Source organism: Vollenhovia emeryi, unplaced genomic scaffold (genome assembly GCF_000949405.1).
Source record: "Vollenhovia emeryi isolate VEMERY1.0 unplaced genomic scaffold, V.emery_V1.0 DF939123.1, whole genome shotgun sequence".
Classification (NCBI taxonomy): Eukaryota; Metazoa; Arthropoda; class Insecta; order Hymenoptera; family Formicidae; genus Vollenhovia; species Vollenhovia emeryi.
In genome coordinates, this window is record NW_011967243.1 from 2,544,602 (window position 1) to 2,562,328 (window position 17,727).

At 43.1% G+C, this 17,727-nt stretch overlaps 3 protein-coding genes across 7 annotated transcripts; 1 reads left to right on the plus strand and 2 right to left on the minus strand.

Annotated features, from left to right (window-relative positions):
- Nucleotides 1-619: 619 nt before the first annotated feature.
- On the minus strand, nt 620-4,727 carry LOC105569689 (acyl carrier protein, mitochondrial). 2 transcript variants are annotated; one of them, XM_012026351.1, is made up of 3 exons: nt 3,861-4,727; nt 2,013-2,138; nt 620-962 (listed from the first exon to the last, which is right to left on the minus strand). In XM_012026351.1, the coding sequence occupies exons 1-3, from the start codon at nt 4,020-4,022 to the stop codon at nt 783-785; spliced, it is 468 nt and encodes a 155-aa protein (XP_011881741.1). In that variant the 5' UTR covers nt 4,023-4,727; the 3' UTR covers nt 620-782. The 2 variants fall into 2 exon arrangements, with proteins under 2 accessions (XP_011881741.1, XP_011881742.1); XM_012026352.1 differs by lacking the exon at nt 2,013-2,138 and adding an exon at nt 2,192-2,311.
- A 91-nt stretch (nt 4,728-4,818) lies between these two features.
- LOC105569690 (KIF1-binding protein homolog) lies at nt 4,819-7,447 on the minus strand. Its single transcript, XM_012026353.1, has 2 exons — nt 7,090-7,447; nt 4,819-6,984 (listed from the first exon to the last, which is right to left on the minus strand). The coding sequence occupies exon 2, from the start codon at nt 6,822-6,824 to the stop codon at nt 5,019-5,021; it is 1,806 nt and encodes a 601-aa protein (XP_011881743.1). The 5' UTR covers nt 6,825-6,984; nt 7,090-7,447; the 3' UTR covers nt 4,819-5,018.
- A 61-nt stretch (nt 7,448-7,508) lies between these two features.
- Nucleotides 7,509-16,192, plus strand: LOC105569691 (TBC1 domain family member 9). Of its 4 annotated transcripts, XM_012026356.1 has the most exons (20): nt 7,509-7,799; nt 8,553-8,719; nt 9,341-9,514; nt 9,589-9,685; nt 9,781-9,970; nt 10,083-10,159; nt 10,267-10,323; nt 10,403-10,607; nt 10,685-10,887; nt 10,969-11,258; nt 11,338-11,541; nt 11,748-12,079; nt 12,264-12,419; nt 12,511-12,696; nt 12,771-12,959; nt 13,115-13,280; nt 13,381-13,716; nt 13,807-13,928; nt 14,012-14,236; nt 14,910-16,192. In XM_012026356.1, the coding sequence occupies exons 1-19, from the start codon at nt 7,756-7,758 to the stop codon at nt 14,228-14,230; spliced, it is 3,414 nt and encodes a 1,137-aa protein (XP_011881746.1). In that variant the 5' UTR covers nt 7,509-7,755; the 3' UTR covers nt 14,231-14,236; nt 14,910-16,192. The 4 variants fall into 4 exon arrangements, with proteins under 4 accessions (XP_011881746.1, XP_011881745.1, XP_011881747.1 ...); XM_012026355.1 differs by having other exon boundaries at nt 7,510-7,799; nt 14,012-16,192; XM_012026357.1 differs by having other exon boundaries at nt 7,510-7,799; nt 11,008-11,258; nt 14,012-16,192.
- Nucleotides 16,193-17,727: the final 1,535 nt, after the last annotated feature.

A 17,727-nucleotide genomic window follows, 5' to 3' on the forward strand; every position in this document is an offset into this window, starting at 1 on the left:
AACCTGAGAGCGGCCACGCCGACGTTTTACTCGATGCCGTCTCGAGAGACTGTTTTGCGCGCTTTTACGCCCATTTTTACCGTTGGAACTATTTTGCTATGCGTCTTCTGACACCGTTGATAAAGTCACCACCTTGCGTAACATGATCCAGCAAGGAAGTGGCGCTATCTAAATTTCAAAGAATTGAAATTCCGAGAATTTGAAGCTTCGAATCGCGAAAATGGAGATTCTGGAAAATTGACCGAGTATCAGGAGAACATGTTCGGCAAAGAGGTGGCACTATTTAATTTCCAAGAATTCCAATTCCGAGAATTTCGAACTGCAATCGCAAAAATTAAGTCTCGAAGAACATGTTCGGCAAAGAGGTGGCACTATTTAATTTCCGAGAATTTCAAACTTCCAATCGCAAAAATCAAGTCTCGAAAACTGGCAGAGTATCAGGAGAACGTGATCGGCAAAGAGATGGCACTATCTAAATTTCCAAGAATTAGAAGACCCTCAGGAGTACACGACATTGACAAAGAAAATGATCTGTCGTATCGGAACGCGGCAATAAACCGCGATAAAAAAAAAACGGTTCTTACATTATCCAGGACGCCTACGTAAAAGACACACGACGTTAACAATTCGCTTATGTTTTTATTCACGTAAATGACAAGTGACCTATATACAGAAAAAACAATGGCGGCAGCAAAGCAAGACGCTGTGATCCGTTACACTCCCAGTCGGGGCAGACAACGGCGGATGTTGACTAAACGCAAATGATATCGCGTAGACGCGCGTTATTCGTATATGTCCTCCTTGTCCGCGACGTAGCGCACGATGTCCTTGGGTCGCAGTAGCCTCTCCGCGTCCATGTCCGGGATCTCGAAGCCAAACTCGTCCTCCATCGCCATTATGATCTCCACGTGGTCGAGGGAGTCCAGGCCCAGGTCCTCCATGAAATGCGACTCCAGGCTCAGCTGGGGGATTCGATTGTACCGTCAGATTAGGACTCGATCGCGATGGGCTTGCTGCGCAACTGACATGTCTCTCCGAACAAGTTAGATCGAGTTGAAAGCGTCGGGGAAAGGGAACGCTTCTTAGGCCCGGTTTCGCCAACGTCGCCTAACTTTAAGCTTAACTCACTTTGTTCTTTGTCTCTTTTCAACTGTTACTCTAGAAAGAAACAAACATGAATTAAACTGAGATAAAGTTAAGCAACGTTTGCGTGTGATGAAACCGGGCCTAACACATTTTAATTTAAATGTGGTATTATTTATGAACATTCTTCTGTCGTAGGTTTTTTCAACGGCAGTAAATGAGAATGTTAATTCTTACATATTCACCGGACATTCTCGTTAGAAGATCGGTTTGTGTCCACATGTCAGTATGCGCGCAGACGCCACGATCAAGCGAGGTGTTAACCAACTAATCCTTCGTTTCAGGAGGTATTTCTCAAGACGTTTCAACAAAGAAGACTGGCAAGGCAAACGGCGTAACATGCAGAGGGAAGGTCGACTATTATAATTAGTGCGGCGGAGCTTTAAAAAGATGTACGCTTCTTTTCTACTGCTATAATCGCATTACTTAGCAAACTCTCTTACGCATTTTTACTCACAATGAAATGCTCAAGCCTGATGTGCAATGTGCTCCTTGCGTCTAGAAACGTTCTATTTTTCAGCCGGTTAATACATTTAAAGAATCTATGCAAGTCGATAAATTGTACGTCGCGCAATCGTACACTGTCGACAAATTTTTGAAGCGTTTCGATTTGCTTATGTAAAACAGAATGTTTCTAGATGGAACCAGCACATCAGGCTTTATAGGCCTAGTTTACATCGTGCACTTGATACGCGTATCAAGTGTTAACAAATAGTAAACAACCAGTAAATTGGTTTGGCCATTGATTGATCAGTTCTAATACACCAAGTTTGATACCAAGTATCGAATACACAATGTAAACTAGGACACAGTCTACAGAAACGTCTTGGTAAATATTTAAAGGATATCGGTCTCTGATCATAGGATACCTTTGTGGGATTAATTTTGTCATAAAGTTTGAGAACCAGCAGCACCCGCTGACTGATTATGTCAAGGGTCAGCGGATCCTTATGACTGTACTGGCGCACCTGCTTGACGCGTGTGTCCCTTAAGCCCTGCAAAATTTTTCCCAGAGGAAAAGAAAAGACAGATGAATTTCATGTTCAACCTTCTTGACGATGTTTTCGTTATAAGCGGCCACAGCTTTCAACACGCGCTCCTCGATATCCTTCATCGACTTCGGTTTCACGTGTTTAACGTCAACACAGTAGCCACGATTGCATTTCACCTGCATTCATCAGACAATCCTCTTGTATAAAGTTTGTATAACGTTCGGGCTCTTTTACGAAATTGTTTCGCGAGAGAAAAATCTAAACTGCGTTTTGGATATGTTCCGCAAAAGATGCGTCTCGACGCATTTTACACTCGGCTTAATTGATCATAATTTAGGTTCATTATTGCTGAATCATCGGATGGTATCGCAGGTGCGTTTCAGAAATTCAAGCACCGTTTTCTCATCAGTTATTTGTACAAATTGAACACCGATAAAGATAAGCTTGCACGTTTCAGGATGAGACGGTGCTAGACAAATTGAAGGTCAAAAAGCGAGACAGCGGTGAACTCTACGGTTTTGTTCGCACCTTCCACGACACTCCTCCTAAAACTGAAGTGTGTATCTCAATTTAAATCTGCCGTTTCAATTATCTCTTCCAGGAGTCAATTCTGTATCTTACAATATAGTGAAAATGCTAAAAGTCACTGGTTTTGTCTCGTTTTAACGGGACGTTTGAAAGGAAAGACCGTTCACTTTATCTTCTCTATAGTGCAGATACAGAATTGACCCCCTACTCAGCCTCTTTCACAAGTTTAATTTCTGACCGAGACGTGTCGCAGCTTTCGACGGCTGACTTTTCTATCAATGCAGATAAACTTTAATCTCGGTTTAAATTACTTCTTATCTTTTTCTACAGCCTGGCTTCACCAGCGTCGAATAACTCGATTTATTTGTCTGTTTCTATCGCTTTAGAGACAGACGTGAATTAAACTAAGATCAACATTGAACGACGTTTGGTGAAACCAGGCCTTAGGCCTTTCACTAACGTCGCTAACTTTAAGTTTAGCTTAATTCAATCTTCGTTTCCAACTGTTACTTTAGAAAGAGACAGACGTGAATTGAACCAAGATTAAAGCTGAACGTTTGGTGAAACCGAGCCTGAGGTCCGGTTTCACCGACGTTGTTTAACTTTAAGCTTAGCTTAATTCGTTGTCAGTTTTCAACTGTTACTTTAGAAAGAGACAGGCGTGAATTAAACCAAGATTAAAGTTGAACGTTTGGTAAAACCGCGGGCCTGATTCGTAAAACTAGAAGAGAACAAAGAGTAGGGCCTGGTTTCACCAAACGTTAACTTTAATCTCGGTTTAATTCGTCTCTATCTAAGGTAACAGTTGGAAAGAGACAAGGAGCGAATTAAACTAGGCTTGAAGTTAAACGACATCGGTGAAGCCGGAGTCCTAAGTCGAGCCGAGACTAAAGTTGAACCGCGTCAGTAGAATCGGGCAGAGGCGCGATCCACTGTTAAACGCAACTGGGCAGAAGAGCTGCGGACGCCGAGTGCGCGAGAAGGCGCGATCAAAACAAGCGGAAGACCTCCGCAAGATCGACCGACGAGAGCCCGGCACGACTCCCGGTGACGTCTCGTCGGCGCGCGTCCCCGCTCCGCCTGCCGTTACATAACGCGCGCGCGCGCCGCGGGAGTCACGGCCGAGTCAGCGGACGGTCCTGTCCGGCCGTGGAACGGTCGCGGGTCCACGTGTCCGGGCTGCCCGTCGAACGTTACCTGCGGCACGACGGGCGCGATTTGGCGCGCGGCGCGATGCAGCAGCCTCTGCTCGCACCGCATCTGAACGAGCGCGCCGCCCGCGCGGCCCAGCCGCTCGAGCGAGCTCCTGAGGCAGCCGGCGTTCCTCGCCAGCAGCCGGACACCCGCCAGAGACGCCATTTCTCACCCACGATGAACGAACGAAGGGAACAACCGACTCCGATCCGCGCTGCGAGGCTTCGACGAGGCTTCCTTCTTGGCCCTCTCGTGACTCTCGGCTCTGCAGACGACCCGCGGGTTACCGAGGGGGGAAACTCGCGCGTGCTGACATCTACTCCCGCAGCAGCCCGTACCAGCGCTATCAGTCGAGGCTGCGATTGGCAGAGGCGCGGCGCGAAACGTTCGAGTTTGTCCAATTTTCGTCTCGTCCGCCAGACGCGAGGCGCGGCGTTACGACGTTTTCGCGTGTACAAATGTTAAGGGAATACGTCACGTATGCTGTACACTATATTTTGATCCCAAACTTTTTTATACCGCAGAGCCAAATGCGAGGAACTTTATAAAATTATTTAAAAAATTTTCACCCACACGGTTGCCGAGATATAAATTAGCGAAATTCGATCATTTTACATAGGCATTGCGCGACAATTGTCATCTCTCCTGCAAAAACGCATGTTTGCAAAGTATTTATTCTGATAAAACTGTGCCCTTTGTGTATATTGAAGTTTTAGCGTCACATAGAAATTGGAAAAAGTACGAGCGCCCGCATATTAAGAAAGATATAAATGTTTCAACAAGAACTACTTTCCCCTATTGACGATTATTTATTATATTGTCAATTACATTAATGTATTATACATTTATACTTATGTACCATCTTTGTACAAACGGTATATCATTTATTGAATGAAAAATACTCATCGTGTTTTAACACAAGAAAATAGATTGGACTCCAGGGACTAGAGAGACAAATAGCTTTTCGTCGTGAATGTATCTTTAATGTTGTGTGCGTTAATTAAAATATACACGAGGGAACGAGCCGATGGCTAGCGCACGGCACTCATTTTAAATACATGCTTCGCAGAATCTGTACTCGTAAAAAAATCGCGGAAGAGAAAAGGAACGAAACGTCACAGTTTGACGGAAATGTAAGGTGAGAAAGGAGCAGAGGTAACGTTACTGTTGATTTATTTGCTGCTGCTTCAATCTGTCCAACGTGAGCGGCAGCAGCGTGACGAATTCCCGAGACAATTTTATAAATTCGTACTTGTTGAACTTGTCCTGCTTTTCGGGATGCTTGTCGCAGTAATCAACGACGAAGCTGTAAGCGTCCGTGCTCTTCTGCATGTTCTCTATCTTTTGCTGTACGTCAGAAGTTATGATCTTGTTGTACAATCGTCCCACGTGGAAGTACGTGTACAACGCCGGGTAGAGCAGGTCGTCCGGGAAGGACTCGACTCCGTCCTCGGACTTTTTCGTCTCCAGGGAACTCAAGTACGACTGGTAGTGCTTTATGCTGCTCCTCGCCAGCCGCTCGATCTTGGCCACCACCTGCGCCGTCGGCTTCTCGTCGGACGCCTGCAAACGATCGATCTTCAGGTCGAGAATCTCCGAGTACGTTTCCGCCAGCTCGACCCAGATCTCCCGGCAGATAACGCGGTAGAACCGCGGGCACAGCCCCTCGATCACCTCCTCCAGAATGTCCGTCCGCCGCTTGTGCATTCTCGCCTGCCTGTCCTCGTTGTCCTCGAAGAACGCCAGGAGCTTGAACGCCTGCGAGAGATCTTGCGCGATCCAGGCGTAGTCCGACGCGTGATTCTCGAAAGTGTAATACTCCTTCGCCTCGGCCAGCCACTTCCGAACGTTCAGGAACACCGACCTAGCATCGTTGAAGTCCAACAGGTACCCGTCCGTGATTTTACTGGTGACGGACTCCAGTTCTGGTTCCAGGTCTACAAACCTCGGGTCCTCCATCATCTCGGTTTGCGAATACTTGCAGACTTCGTTGGGAAGCTCCGCGGGCCTCGAATCCTGATCCTCCTGCTCGGCCTTCTTCAACAATCTCTCCCTGGACATCCCCAGAAGACTGATGCCGTACTTGGCCCAGCACCTGGCGACGTCCGCCGATCTGTGATCGTAATTTTCGTATTCCGCGGCGACGCTCTCGCTCGTCTCCCTGGTGCCTTTCGCCTTCAAGATCTCCGAGTATCTCTCCAGTATGTAGGTCGCCGCGGCCAGGTGGTGCCTCGCCTGCGGGAATTTGTCCTGCTCTATAAAGTACTGGGATATCGTCGCGGCGTTGAGGGCCCAGTCGACGTAATCCAGGTCCTGCGTGATCTTATTCTGACTCAGCTGCTTGCTCAGCGTCCTGTGGCAATACAGAGCGAAGCTGCACTTGTCGTCCAGCTGCCGGCAGACCTGCGCCAAGTAATACAGGGTCAGCGTGTGAAGCTTCTCGAGAATGCTCTTGGCGCACAGGTCCCCCTCTATCTCCTCGATGCCCATGATGGTCACCATGTGAACGGGATCGCGGCTGACGTCCCTCTTGAACTCGACGTACAAGTGCTCGGCTTGCTTGAAGAAATCCTTGGCCTCCTCGTACGAGCCTATCTCCGCGTAAATTAGGCCCAACTGATTGTTGACGCTGACGGCCGGCAGAATGCCCTCGGCCGTCAGTTTGCTCTCCTCCAGCAGGTCGATGCACTTTCTGAAGTATCCCTTGGCGAGGCCCCGGTCCTCCAAGTCAGCTTGCAATATACCTAGATTTAAATAAGTTATCGCAGCCGCCACGGTGCAGAGGGTCTCCTTGCAGTGCGTAAGCGCCTCCAGTATCTCCATGAGAATTTCCACGGCTTTGACCTTCCTCTCGTAAAGCTTGTTCGGGTCGCACTTCGCCTCGGGCTCCCTCAACAAATCCTGAACCTCCTGGTACTTTTCCTTCACCCACGACCCCGGGTGATCGATTCTTTCCAAACATTCCATTCTCCTGTCGCGGGCGGCTCGGCGTCAATGCGCTTCAGTCTTGCGTACCCTTGGCTTCCCTGCTCGGCACTTGTCCCTTTAATCAGAGACTCCACGCAACAAGATCGAGTTCGCCGGCAATTCCTAGGGTCATACTATCAGCGGCTTGAAACGCGACCTCCTGAGAAAAGTACAGTCGTAAGACGATAGACCTAAACGCTTGCGTGCATAAACAATCCATTCTAGCGTCGAAATAACTCAACGCTAATGTTTCAGGTTCGCATACCCCTCGCTTTCCTCTTCGGCGCTCGAGATTCTGCGGTCGAATTAAATCTGCCGGACAATCCCAGGATCGCGCGGCCAAGCTTGTCAGCGGCTCAAAGCCGCGCAACACACGGTCGGCACCTCCTGACAAACCTGACAACCATGAAACAACAGACGCAAACGGTACGCACATAAAACAAACAGCGAATCACGTCTAACTTATCGCTGTCGTCCAGTGTCGTCGCCGCGACTGGCGGCCGGCCCGAAAAGATTCACCTGGACCTCGGGGGTGGCCGTCGAGAGGCCGCCGCGTCGAGGACACGCCGGGGAGATCGCGAGGGACGCGATATCGATCGCCAGTAACGGTATCTTCTGCCGCGCAGCGACAGTAGTGACGCTCGTTCCGCGCGCGCGGCGCGGCGAGCGCGCCGTGCGCGTGCCGTGCCCCCCCGCGCGAGTCGCAGCTGATCGCGCTCCGCCCGCCGTCGCGGTCGGTGTTTATCCGCGTCTCGCCCAGTGTCGGCCCGCTGCTACTTTTCCTTCCCTGCCGCGCGCCGTGCCCGGCCCTTGCCGCGAGAGGATTGCGCGCGCGCGCGACGTCTTCGCCGTCGCCGCTGTCATCGCCGTCGTCGCCGTCGTCGTCCCGTCAGTGCCATATGTACCTCGCGCGACGTGCACGGCGGTCGAGATGTGGGTGAAGCCGCAGGAGGTGCTGCTCGCCAACGCGTTCTGGTATAAACGTCCTGGTTACCTCGCGTCGCCGCGTCAGGTCGCGGCGCGGGGCCGCCGCGCGGCGTGTTTACATCGCGGCCCGAGACAGCTGACGGGAGGCCCCCGCGGGCCGGGAAGTATCGGCCGTTATCGCGCCCGGCCAGATTCGGCGACGTCGTATTTCCCCGACGCCGTCTCGGCCGCGCGGGATAACGTTATCGCGTCACCGGCGCGTAACGTCGTAACGCGACGGGAATTGCCGTTCTTTTGGCGCGCGATAGCGCGAGACGCCTGGCGCCTGGAGGTGTGTGCGTGCGCGTGTACGGTCGGACTCGATAAGCGGCGATCGCGAATGACGAAATCGGCGAAACGCGATAAGAGAGAATAGTTCGACGCTAATTTGGCGCGCCCTCAAATGTACATTGCCAATAACGGATGACAGTAGGGATTAGAGGCGTTAACGGGGAGAGAACGAGATGACCGTCGGCGAAATGCCACGGACGATAGTTAATATTTGTCCCTCGGGGTCTCCTATCTGTATTCGAATTGAGCCAACGTTGTCTCTCAACGTTTAATTTAACTTGTATCTCTCGTTAATTTAGCTCGTTTCTTCGTTGAATCGTACCCTTCGTTATTGTCTCGGAGATGTCTGTTACGTATCCGTTGGAGATCACTTTTAGTCTCGTCCTACGGTCACCTCGAGGGACTCCACTTTCCCGACGGGTGACATTCATATAGCGTGTATATAACCCGTGTTCATTTTCTAATACACAGGATTACCGAGCAGGCGACTGTGTACTTTGTTTTGCAACGTCGCAAAGGACATGGGAAAACGAAAGGCCTCACCTCCATACTGGTGGGCACGTTGGACAGTGTTTTCGACACCAAACCACCGCCTTTTAGAATTCTCCATCAGACACCATCGTCGGAAGTCTATTGGGGTATATATTGGAGTGTAATTGAACTTTTTAACGACTCCAGGGTAGAAAGAATGCGGAGTATCTGAAGGAAAAGTGGGAGAGTAGATGGAAGATAATTCCTGTCTGCAGATCTATAGATTTGATGAATTAAATTGTCTAATGGTCTTTATTACAATTCTTACATATTAACTTTGCTGCTCGTGTGACATTTAAAGAGATATAAAGCCAAGGGCAATGCGGGTATTGCCGTACTAGCCATAATAGCAGACAGTAACTGATAACTACGTCGCATTAGCATAAATAAACGTCAACTGTGTGTAGCGAGTGCCGAGGGAGCACGAGAAGCTCGATGCTTTCACCCACGTTGAGTTTCATAATCGTGCAATTGCAATCGGCGAAAAACTACCGAGACGTATTTTGTTTCAATTAAATAATCGACACAACTGGCAAATTCTAATTAAAGAAATGTATTACCTCAGCCAGGGTTTGAACCTGGACTTTCTTTAATGAGAATTTGCCAGTTGTGTGTCGATTATTACTTTCCTACGTTGGTTACTTATCTACTGGCGACAATGAGTCTCTAGTCTTCCCTGAAGGGGATTGTGAATCTCTAATGCATCTTGTTACATTCAAAACTTGCAGAAGTGGCATGTTCCTTGACCCGCGAGGAGATTTTGCAGGACTGGGAATGGCTCCACTCGAATCTAATGACCACACTGACGTCCTTCGACACCGAGGAGGAGATAACGGAATTTGTTTGCTGCAAAATTCAATCTATAATAGCAAATAGCATCCCAGATTCTCAGTTTGCAGATGGTAAAATCGTCAGTTGTTACTTAAATTTGCACGATCGTGCGAACGTATAAATTAAGCATTAATGTTGTTCGCAGAAGAAGACCCAGAGTCTTTTAAAACTGTGTCCTTTAAATTCCACCAATTGTTCAATATACCCAAAGAGGACAAGTTGGTCAATTATTACTCATGCAGGTCTTTAGATTTCAAATATATACATAAAGATCACGTAATAACATCCGAGTACATTTGGTAGTGGAGTCGTGAGATGGTTATATTTTCCTTTTTAGTTACTGGAAGTCACGTTTACCTAGACAAGGATGGCTCTACTTATCTGTAAATCACATGTGCTTTTACGCTTACATACTGGCCAGAGAGACGAAGCTGACCGTAAGATGGACAGACATTACGGAATTGAGCAAAACCAATGCCCTCTTAGTTCCAGATAGTATACGTGTTGTGACACGCGACAATAAAGAGGTGTGTGTTAACGCGCTTGCAATTCCCCGTATTGTTATCGACGCACGTCGTGATACATTCTGCATGGCAATCAATCAGTTGTCGACGTTTAACTTTTTCCACTGTGTTGCAGCATTATTTTTCCATGTTTTTACATAAATCGGAAACGTACTCGTTGATGGAGCAACTGACCAATATCGCTATGAAAAGGTACTGGTTTAGTAAAATGTGCATGCAACGAGTATTTAAACGAACAGCTAGCTTTGCATTTATGCGTTAGTTTGCCGCAAGTTAATTCTTATTCGTCTTTTTCTTAGACTCATTGACGAAAAGAGTGGATTTAACGAGGATAGAGACCTACTGAATAAATTAAGGTACACCGATGTACGGTTGTATTACTTTTTTTTAGAAACTTGCGGGCAAAAATTAATAAATATCGAATTCTTAATTTAGCAAAAATGTGCCTAAGAAGCCGTCTTTCTTGAAGAGGGATCTGGATGCTCGAGCGCATTCGGAAACGTACAGGCTTCAATTTAGATTGCCGGGCGCCGAGAAGTTGGACGGTAGCATCGACGTCACTTTATGGACTCCGTACAGCAAAAGATATGTCTGGGGGAAGATATACTTATCTCAAAATTATCTTTGTTTTGAAAGTAGGGTAAATATCTTTCTGGAACGAGTAAACGTTACGTGTGCGTTGATTGTGAAGTTAACTTGTTGCTTGTATCTGCCTAGGTAAGAAGGCAGGTCAGTTTGGTTATACCTCTGAGGGAAGTGACGCTCGTTGAACCGGCGGAGAATCAGTCCAGCACGGGAGCGGATAAGTCGATATTGGTTACGACGGCGCGTTCGTCGTTTCTGTTCGCTCAGATACACGACAGAGATTTCGTGGTGCAGAAAATTTCCGAGCTCTTAGCGAAGTCCAAGCTTAACTACATGTACGTGTTTTTGCGTTTTACACTTTTCCGACCGATCTAAAATATGGATGTAACAGTGCAAATTGTAATTCTGTTGTGCAGAACGAGAGATAACGTGTGTTTGCAAAATTCCTCGGGCAGTAGCATCAGCAATTGCGAGGAGGCGAAACCTACGGAGCAGTGGAAACCGCAACCGCCATTGATGGTGCTTTTTAAGGCCCCGTTGACCCCCGAAGCCGCGTTGAAGCAAGAGGCCAAAGAGAAGCAATGGGAGCTTCATTTTGCGGAATACGGAAGAGGAATTACAATGTACAGAACTACGGAAACTACAAAACTCGTTATTCAAGGAATACCGCAGACTCTCAGAGGGGAAGTTTGGCTCACCTTTTCTGGTAATACATGAAACGACACAGTATATTTTGCAAATAATGCTGAGTTTTAATGCACAGGACACGCTTTGCTTTGTTACAGGTGCCTTAAATGAGAAGGCAATGAATCCAGATTTATACAAATCGTTGGTCGAGCAATCCCTTGGCAAATCGTGTCAAGCGAACGAGGAAATCGAGAGGGATTTGCATAGATCGTTACCGGAACATCCAGCCTTCCAGTCGGACACTGGAATCAGCGCACTACGGAGGGTGCTGTCTGCCTATGCGTGGCGAAATCCTCAGATCGGCAAGTCAACGATTGTTTTCTACTCGTTTTTAATATAGCAATTTGAAATTTCTACGAGCCGAGTCTTTAATTAATTATAAGACGGAATTTTTTTATTATCTCATTTTATGCAATATCCGTTAAAAAGTAATTAAATCATGCTATTTAACGCGGCACTACGTTAATACAAAGTAAGAATTTTTTTTAAATGTTGTATGCTTTTGCAGGTTACTGCCAGGCAATGAACATAGTGGCTTCTGTTCTGCTAATTTATTGCTCTGAGGAGTCGGCGTTCTGGCAGTTATGTAATGTTTGTGAATCACTGCTGCCGGATTACTATGATAGAAGAGTAGTCGGTGCCCTCGTTGACCAAGGCCTTTTAGAGGAACTGGCGGCCGAGCATTTGCCAGTTTTGCACGCTAAGTTGCAAGAGCTTGGCTTAATTAAAGTTATCTCGTTATCTTGGTTTTTAACTATATTCTTGAGCGTGATGCCAACTAGCAGCGCTGTGAATATCATGGATTGCTTCTTCTACGATGGAGCAAAGGTTATTTTTCAGGTAATACGCTAGCAATGTATATTTTTGTCATACTTTCCGCCGATGAGCTCGTTCGATGGAAGTGATGTTGTTAAATCCTAACAGATTATTGTATAATATAAAAAGCTCTTTTAATAAATCCGTTTTGCTGTGTGTAATAAATACAGAAGCATTAGAAACAAATAGATCCCTTTTGCTTTATTAGATAGCATTGACTGTGTTGGATTGGAACCAAGACAAGTTACTCAATTGTCGCGATGACGGAGAAGCTATGCAACTGCTAACAGATTACCTTGGTGGTGTTTATAACGACGAGGGCCCGATATTTCCCAGACCGGTTGACAGTGCGTCACCCAGTAAGGTAAGAACACGCATTCTGATTATTTTATGTACGTACCCCTCTTGATCTAATCTCCGGCTCTAACATAGCCAAAATATGTTTGCCACCGTAGAGTATATCTGTCCAAACGTTAATTTATGAAGCATACTCGAGGTATGGAACTTTGACAATTGGTGGAATAGAAAGATTGCGCCTGAAGCACAGACTGAGGGTAGTTCAAAGCCTCGAAGAAGGAATTGAGAAGAACGTAATCAGAAGCGTCATTGTTGATAAATATATGAAGATGGAAGAATTGCAGGTAACTTGGGATAATTTTACATAGGCAAACCGTGGGACGTGGCTGTAAATACTTTAATTGTGCTATGTATGCAGGAACTGTTGAGTTTAGTGAGAGAAGAGCTAATGAGCCAACGAAAGTCCGAACCTGACCGCTACGATCCGACTCAACCGCCGTACGAAGCGTACAAAGTGGACTTTGACTTATTCAGAATATTATTCGGTGGTTTATCCCCGTGGGGAAAATGCACTCAAGCCGAATCTCTTTCTGCGCGACTGTTCCGTGTAAGTTCAGTCTTTAAAAATAAATTAATCCTAGTTCGATTAACACGCAAACTTCTTGTAAACCTCTGCGTAATAATAAAATTAATTTTTTTTTTAAATTGTGTTCTACGAGAATTTATTACGAGCAGTTACTTTACTTTAAAACATGCTTTTAGTTGATGGACCGTAATCGTGACGGTTTACTAAACTTTCGGGAACTAGTGCAAGCTATAGGGATGACAGCAACAGCTGATTTAACGCAGAGATTAAAGCTATTGTATACGTTGCATTTACCGCCACTTCTTTTGCCTACCGACTTTGAATCGCCAACACATTCAGCAGGTAGACATTCAGCAATATAGATATATGAAAGCCACGTATATGTCAAATATGTTGGTTCTCTTGCGAGATGTGTTACGATATAAATTTATAAATTGATTAGATGGAGCTGAAGTGGCAGCAGAAGCTACAGATTTTTTCGACAGCATGGAACAGAGCGTAGCTTCCTTGGAAATGCCAGTTAGCGTGGCAGAAGAGCCGACCGTGGGCACATTATCACGATCCACGAGCTTGAACAGCCAACCAGGTGATCAATCGTGGGAAGTTCAGAGTATGGGTAGCTTACGTTCGATGATAGCGTCAAAGGACAGTCCATTGGATCTGAAAACCGTGCCAAAAATGTCTCAGAGACACTTTATAGCATTATGGAAAACTCTTTACGACATGTTTCCTGCTCAACCCGAAGAACAGGAAACATACCATTGCATTGCTTCCATAGGTAATATATCTACATCGTTGTACATATTTAAAGAATTTTGTATCGTAATGTGTTTCATTACAAATAGATAACATAATGCAAAAATCGTAGGCACCTTGCTGCTCCAATTAGGAGACGTTGGCAAGAAATTCTATGTGGAGAGAGAAGAATCTGAAGATAGCTTACTTCTAGCTGCATCTGCAGCTCAACAAGCTTCTTCAGTTATCGAAAGGGTGCGTATTTTTACTTGCGCCGGCAATCGATGCTTTTTATTGCACCAGGAAATTTATTAACTCGATACTCCTTTCTTTCTCAGTCGCCTGACCGTAATGGAAATCCATCGAGCATAGCATCGTCCGCTGATCCCGATTGGTCGATAACTGTCGAGCAGTTTTTGGCATCTGCTCTGACTGGCCAAGCAATAGTAGACTTCTTTAGTAAACGAACCGACCTCATGGAAGCTATGACAACGTTGAAAAATCGTAGATTTAATCGCGTTCATTCTTTATCAGACACACCTACCCTGAATGGATGACACATGGTAATTAATGTGTAAGAAAAGTAGTACATCTATTTTTATGCGTAGCTATCTTAGAGAAAATGAAGGAGAAAATTGCTTGTCGCAGGAATTTATATATTATTAGCGTTTACAACTTTTAATTTGAAGAGAAACGCATTTGCATGAATGACAATACGTGCAATACGATAGCTATGAACAATACAAGTTCATTTATCACAATACCGAGAAGTCGCGTCAGAACTTTTATATATAGTTCTTATCTATATTTTTGTTATAAACACTCTTTTGCGAATGAAGCAATGCATCATGCGTCGTGTAATTTAATAATTTGATTTAATATCTCTTTTACAAGATAAATAGGTTCAATTTCAAACTATTGTATTAAATATTAGTATGATTACTTTTTAAATGTTTATTAAAACAGTATATTTTTGTTATTATTTTTTTAAATTTCTCTAACAAGGAATATATTGGCCTACCTATCAATTATCGCAAATGTATAATAGCTCGTCAATAGTGAGTACTCAGGGTAAAAATCTGAAAATAATTCTATCGCTTTAAAATTATCCATGTACAAGTAACACGAGTTTTCAAATATGTAATACTGACGCAATGCGTTTTTAAGGAAACAACCTAAGGAAATGACACTAAAAATTTTTTTGGGCATGTGCCCAACTATTTCTGTTTTTCGCAGATATGTCGCAGACATCAAACAATTGCGAGAAATGCAACATGTAAAATATCGACAAATGTCGATTGTACATCAATATTTTTGTTATTTACGTATAGATTTATTTATCGCTACAATTTTGCTTTACAGTAGACATTATTATATGCAAACGTCACATATTTCTCTCAGATATTATTTTTCTTAACTATTATAAAAGACAAGTCGAAATATTGAATCTATAGTTAAAAATGTTAAAAATTACTTGTACATTTGCCTAGAAATTTCCACCAAAACATTACAAAATTCCTTCTTGATGGACATCGTATAAATATTTCTTTACATTATAGCAAATTCCAGTAAACCAAGTTAATATATGGGAAATAATGGAAGAAAAATATGTCATGTTAAACAGAAGTAATATTTTTTGTAAGTTGACCGAGATACCAATTCAGAATTTATACCAATTTTTTAAGTGTCTGCATAGAAGTATACGTATAAGAAATCGCCCTATTAGTAAATAATATGCGTAAACGATGCAAAAGCTAATCTAAGGACATGTAAAGCCATTTTGATATGCAGTATTATTTGATAACTGATCATCGCCTTCCAATAATACAACTTTCTTATTAGCTGATTCATTCATAAAGAATTTCAGTAAGTATTGCAAATTAATTTTGTCGTATAAGTTACACGAATAACTTATTATGAGAAGAAGAAACGGATTAATTAGAGACAGTTTTTTTCCAGAATTTTGAATTTTTATAAAGTCAGTTGTATCTTCGTTCATTCAATTTAAAAAAAAAAGTATAATCATGGTATGAAATAAGTTGATGTAAAAGTCCTTAAACGATAATAACGATAGCAAATTGTGCATATAGTAGACGACATTGTCTAAAAGTATCAAACCGTTAGTTTTCTTGAAAGATCTAGTATTCGTAATCGACAGTGAAACGCGCCGATTAACTTCTTCCTATTCTATGTATATGTAAAAGAATGGATCTTAATGTAAGAGATACATAGAGCTTCTTCTTGATCGATTAAAATTTTTTAAGAATAGTTAATCCCAAATGTATGTACATGGCACGACACGATTACGTACACACTTTAGTGATAGTTTTTATTTTTATATAACTGAAAAGTATTCACACGAACATAATTTTACGAGCGTAATTCACGAAGCGTTACTATGGTATCTGATATGTGTGGAGAAGTCATATTATATCAATGTGTATTATACCTGTATATAAAGATATTTCATACTTGTAACTGTATGTATAAAATACATAATAAATATCACATAGGATATACGCCCGCGAGCACTAATTGTTTCCATCGTAAATGTGATAATTTACACATTTTATGTACATGACATATTAATTTGTTGTCTATTACAGGTACATGTAGTACAAGTACATAAGATGTACATAATTTGTACATATACATGCATATAATATATATAACGTGCATGTACATGCCATGTGCAATGTATATACACAAAAAGATCATGAAATAAAGGTATGTATATACATTATATGTATGTGTAACTCATGTACATGCATATACATTGTTTCAGTTGCATTTCATATTCTTTGAAATAATTTATTTTATATTACTTTACTTTAGTAAAGTACCGTCATTTTTAAATTAATTAAAGAGAAAATCAATAAATGCTTATAATTTCACTTTTACCATCGCGTAGTCGCTACCAGCTTTCTGCTGCGCTCATAGATGGCGCCGGCGGTGATATGGTAAAACAGCGTCGGATACCTCCACCAACTTTCTCGCCGTTATGCGCTCCTAATACTTCGGAAGGATTTTTCGGATATTTCCGACGATGTAAAAGTCTAATTCTCGCTAACCTCTTACTCGAATACATTCTGCTAACAATGTTTACGATCCTTCGTTCGTCTCTACGGACGCATAGTCAAAATCTCGCTATCGTTTAATTAGAAAATATATTTTATATATTGTATTTCTTTAATAATATAATTATTAATTGTATTCTTTTAGATAATAATTTGCGCGCACAAGATCGGGCGGTGAAATTCGCATGCTGGGAAACTACTTGCAATGTGTTTTCTAGTAGAACAAAATATACATCAACCCATCGCGTTGTTTTGGAAACAAATAAATACGGTTCGTTTTGTTTCATCAATATTATCTCTAAAATATGTTATAAAACTTTTCACATTGTTACGAGGATGCAATCGTTTTCCTCATCTAATTACGCAAAAGATTTTACGGAGCGGCTATTCTCGCGTTATTTATCGACGAATGTTTCGCCAAAATACATAGGATTCGTATACTTTAAACGTTCTTGAAAAGACATTTCTCGTTGCGATTTTGGACTTGATAAACTAACAACATTTTGGTAAACGTTTCTTATGCATTTCAGCGTACTGTGCACTTGGATAAAAAGAAACTCTAGAATATTATTTACGTATGATTTAGTTTAAGGAGAAAGGCGGATCTCCGTGGATATCAAATGGATTTTCACAAACCTTGGCAGTTTTTAACAAAATAAGTAACTTATTTTATTTCCAATTTTCGTGAGACATTTTAATTATTTTAAACTTCAAAATATCAAGGTTCTTTTTTTAATCTCTCGCTATTGTCTAGTTAAATTTCAATTAAATTCAATGACAACTTAAGTAGAGCACACTAAAGGAGTAGCTTTGCCGGTCAACTTACATTATGCATCTACTTTTTGAAAAATAAAGTATAAAACTAAATATTCAAAATCTAATCTATGAATATTTATTAAACAACAATCTAATTAACACTAAAATTGATACTCACCTAGTTGAAAGAAAAGTCATATTAATTTTATTCCTTTCTTTCA

Bases quoted from the DNA above. Each gene is read 5' to 3' on its own strand.
- LOC105569689 (XM_012026351.1), bottom strand. From the start codon at position 4,022: ATGGCGTCTCTGGCGGGTGTCCGGCTGCTGGCGAGGAACGCCGGCTGC. The intron at 2,139-3,860 runs GTAACGTTCGAC...AAAATTTTGCAG, and splicing joins TCGCGCCCGTCGTGCCGCAG to GGCTTAAGGGACACACGCGT. The intron at 963-2,012 runs GTATCCTATGAT...CGAATCCCCCAG, and splicing joins ACAAAATTAATCCCACAAAG to CTGAGCCTGGAGTCGCATTT.
- LOC105569690 (XM_012026353.1), bottom strand. From the start codon at position 6,824: ATGGAATGTTTGGAAAGAATCGATCACCCGGGGTCGTGGGTGAAGGAA.
- LOC105569691 (XM_012026356.1), top strand. From the start codon at position 7,756: ATGTGGGTGAAGCCGCAGGAGGTGCTGCTCGCCAACGCGTTCTG. The intron at 10,160-10,266 runs GTACTGGTTTAG...TCTTTTTCTTAG, and splicing joins ACCAATATCGCTATGAAAAG to ACTCATTGACGAAAAGAGTG. The intron at 11,542-11,747 runs GCAAGTCAACGA...ATGCTTTTGCAG, and splicing joins GTGGCGAAATCCTCAGATCG to GTTACTGCCAGGCAATGAAC.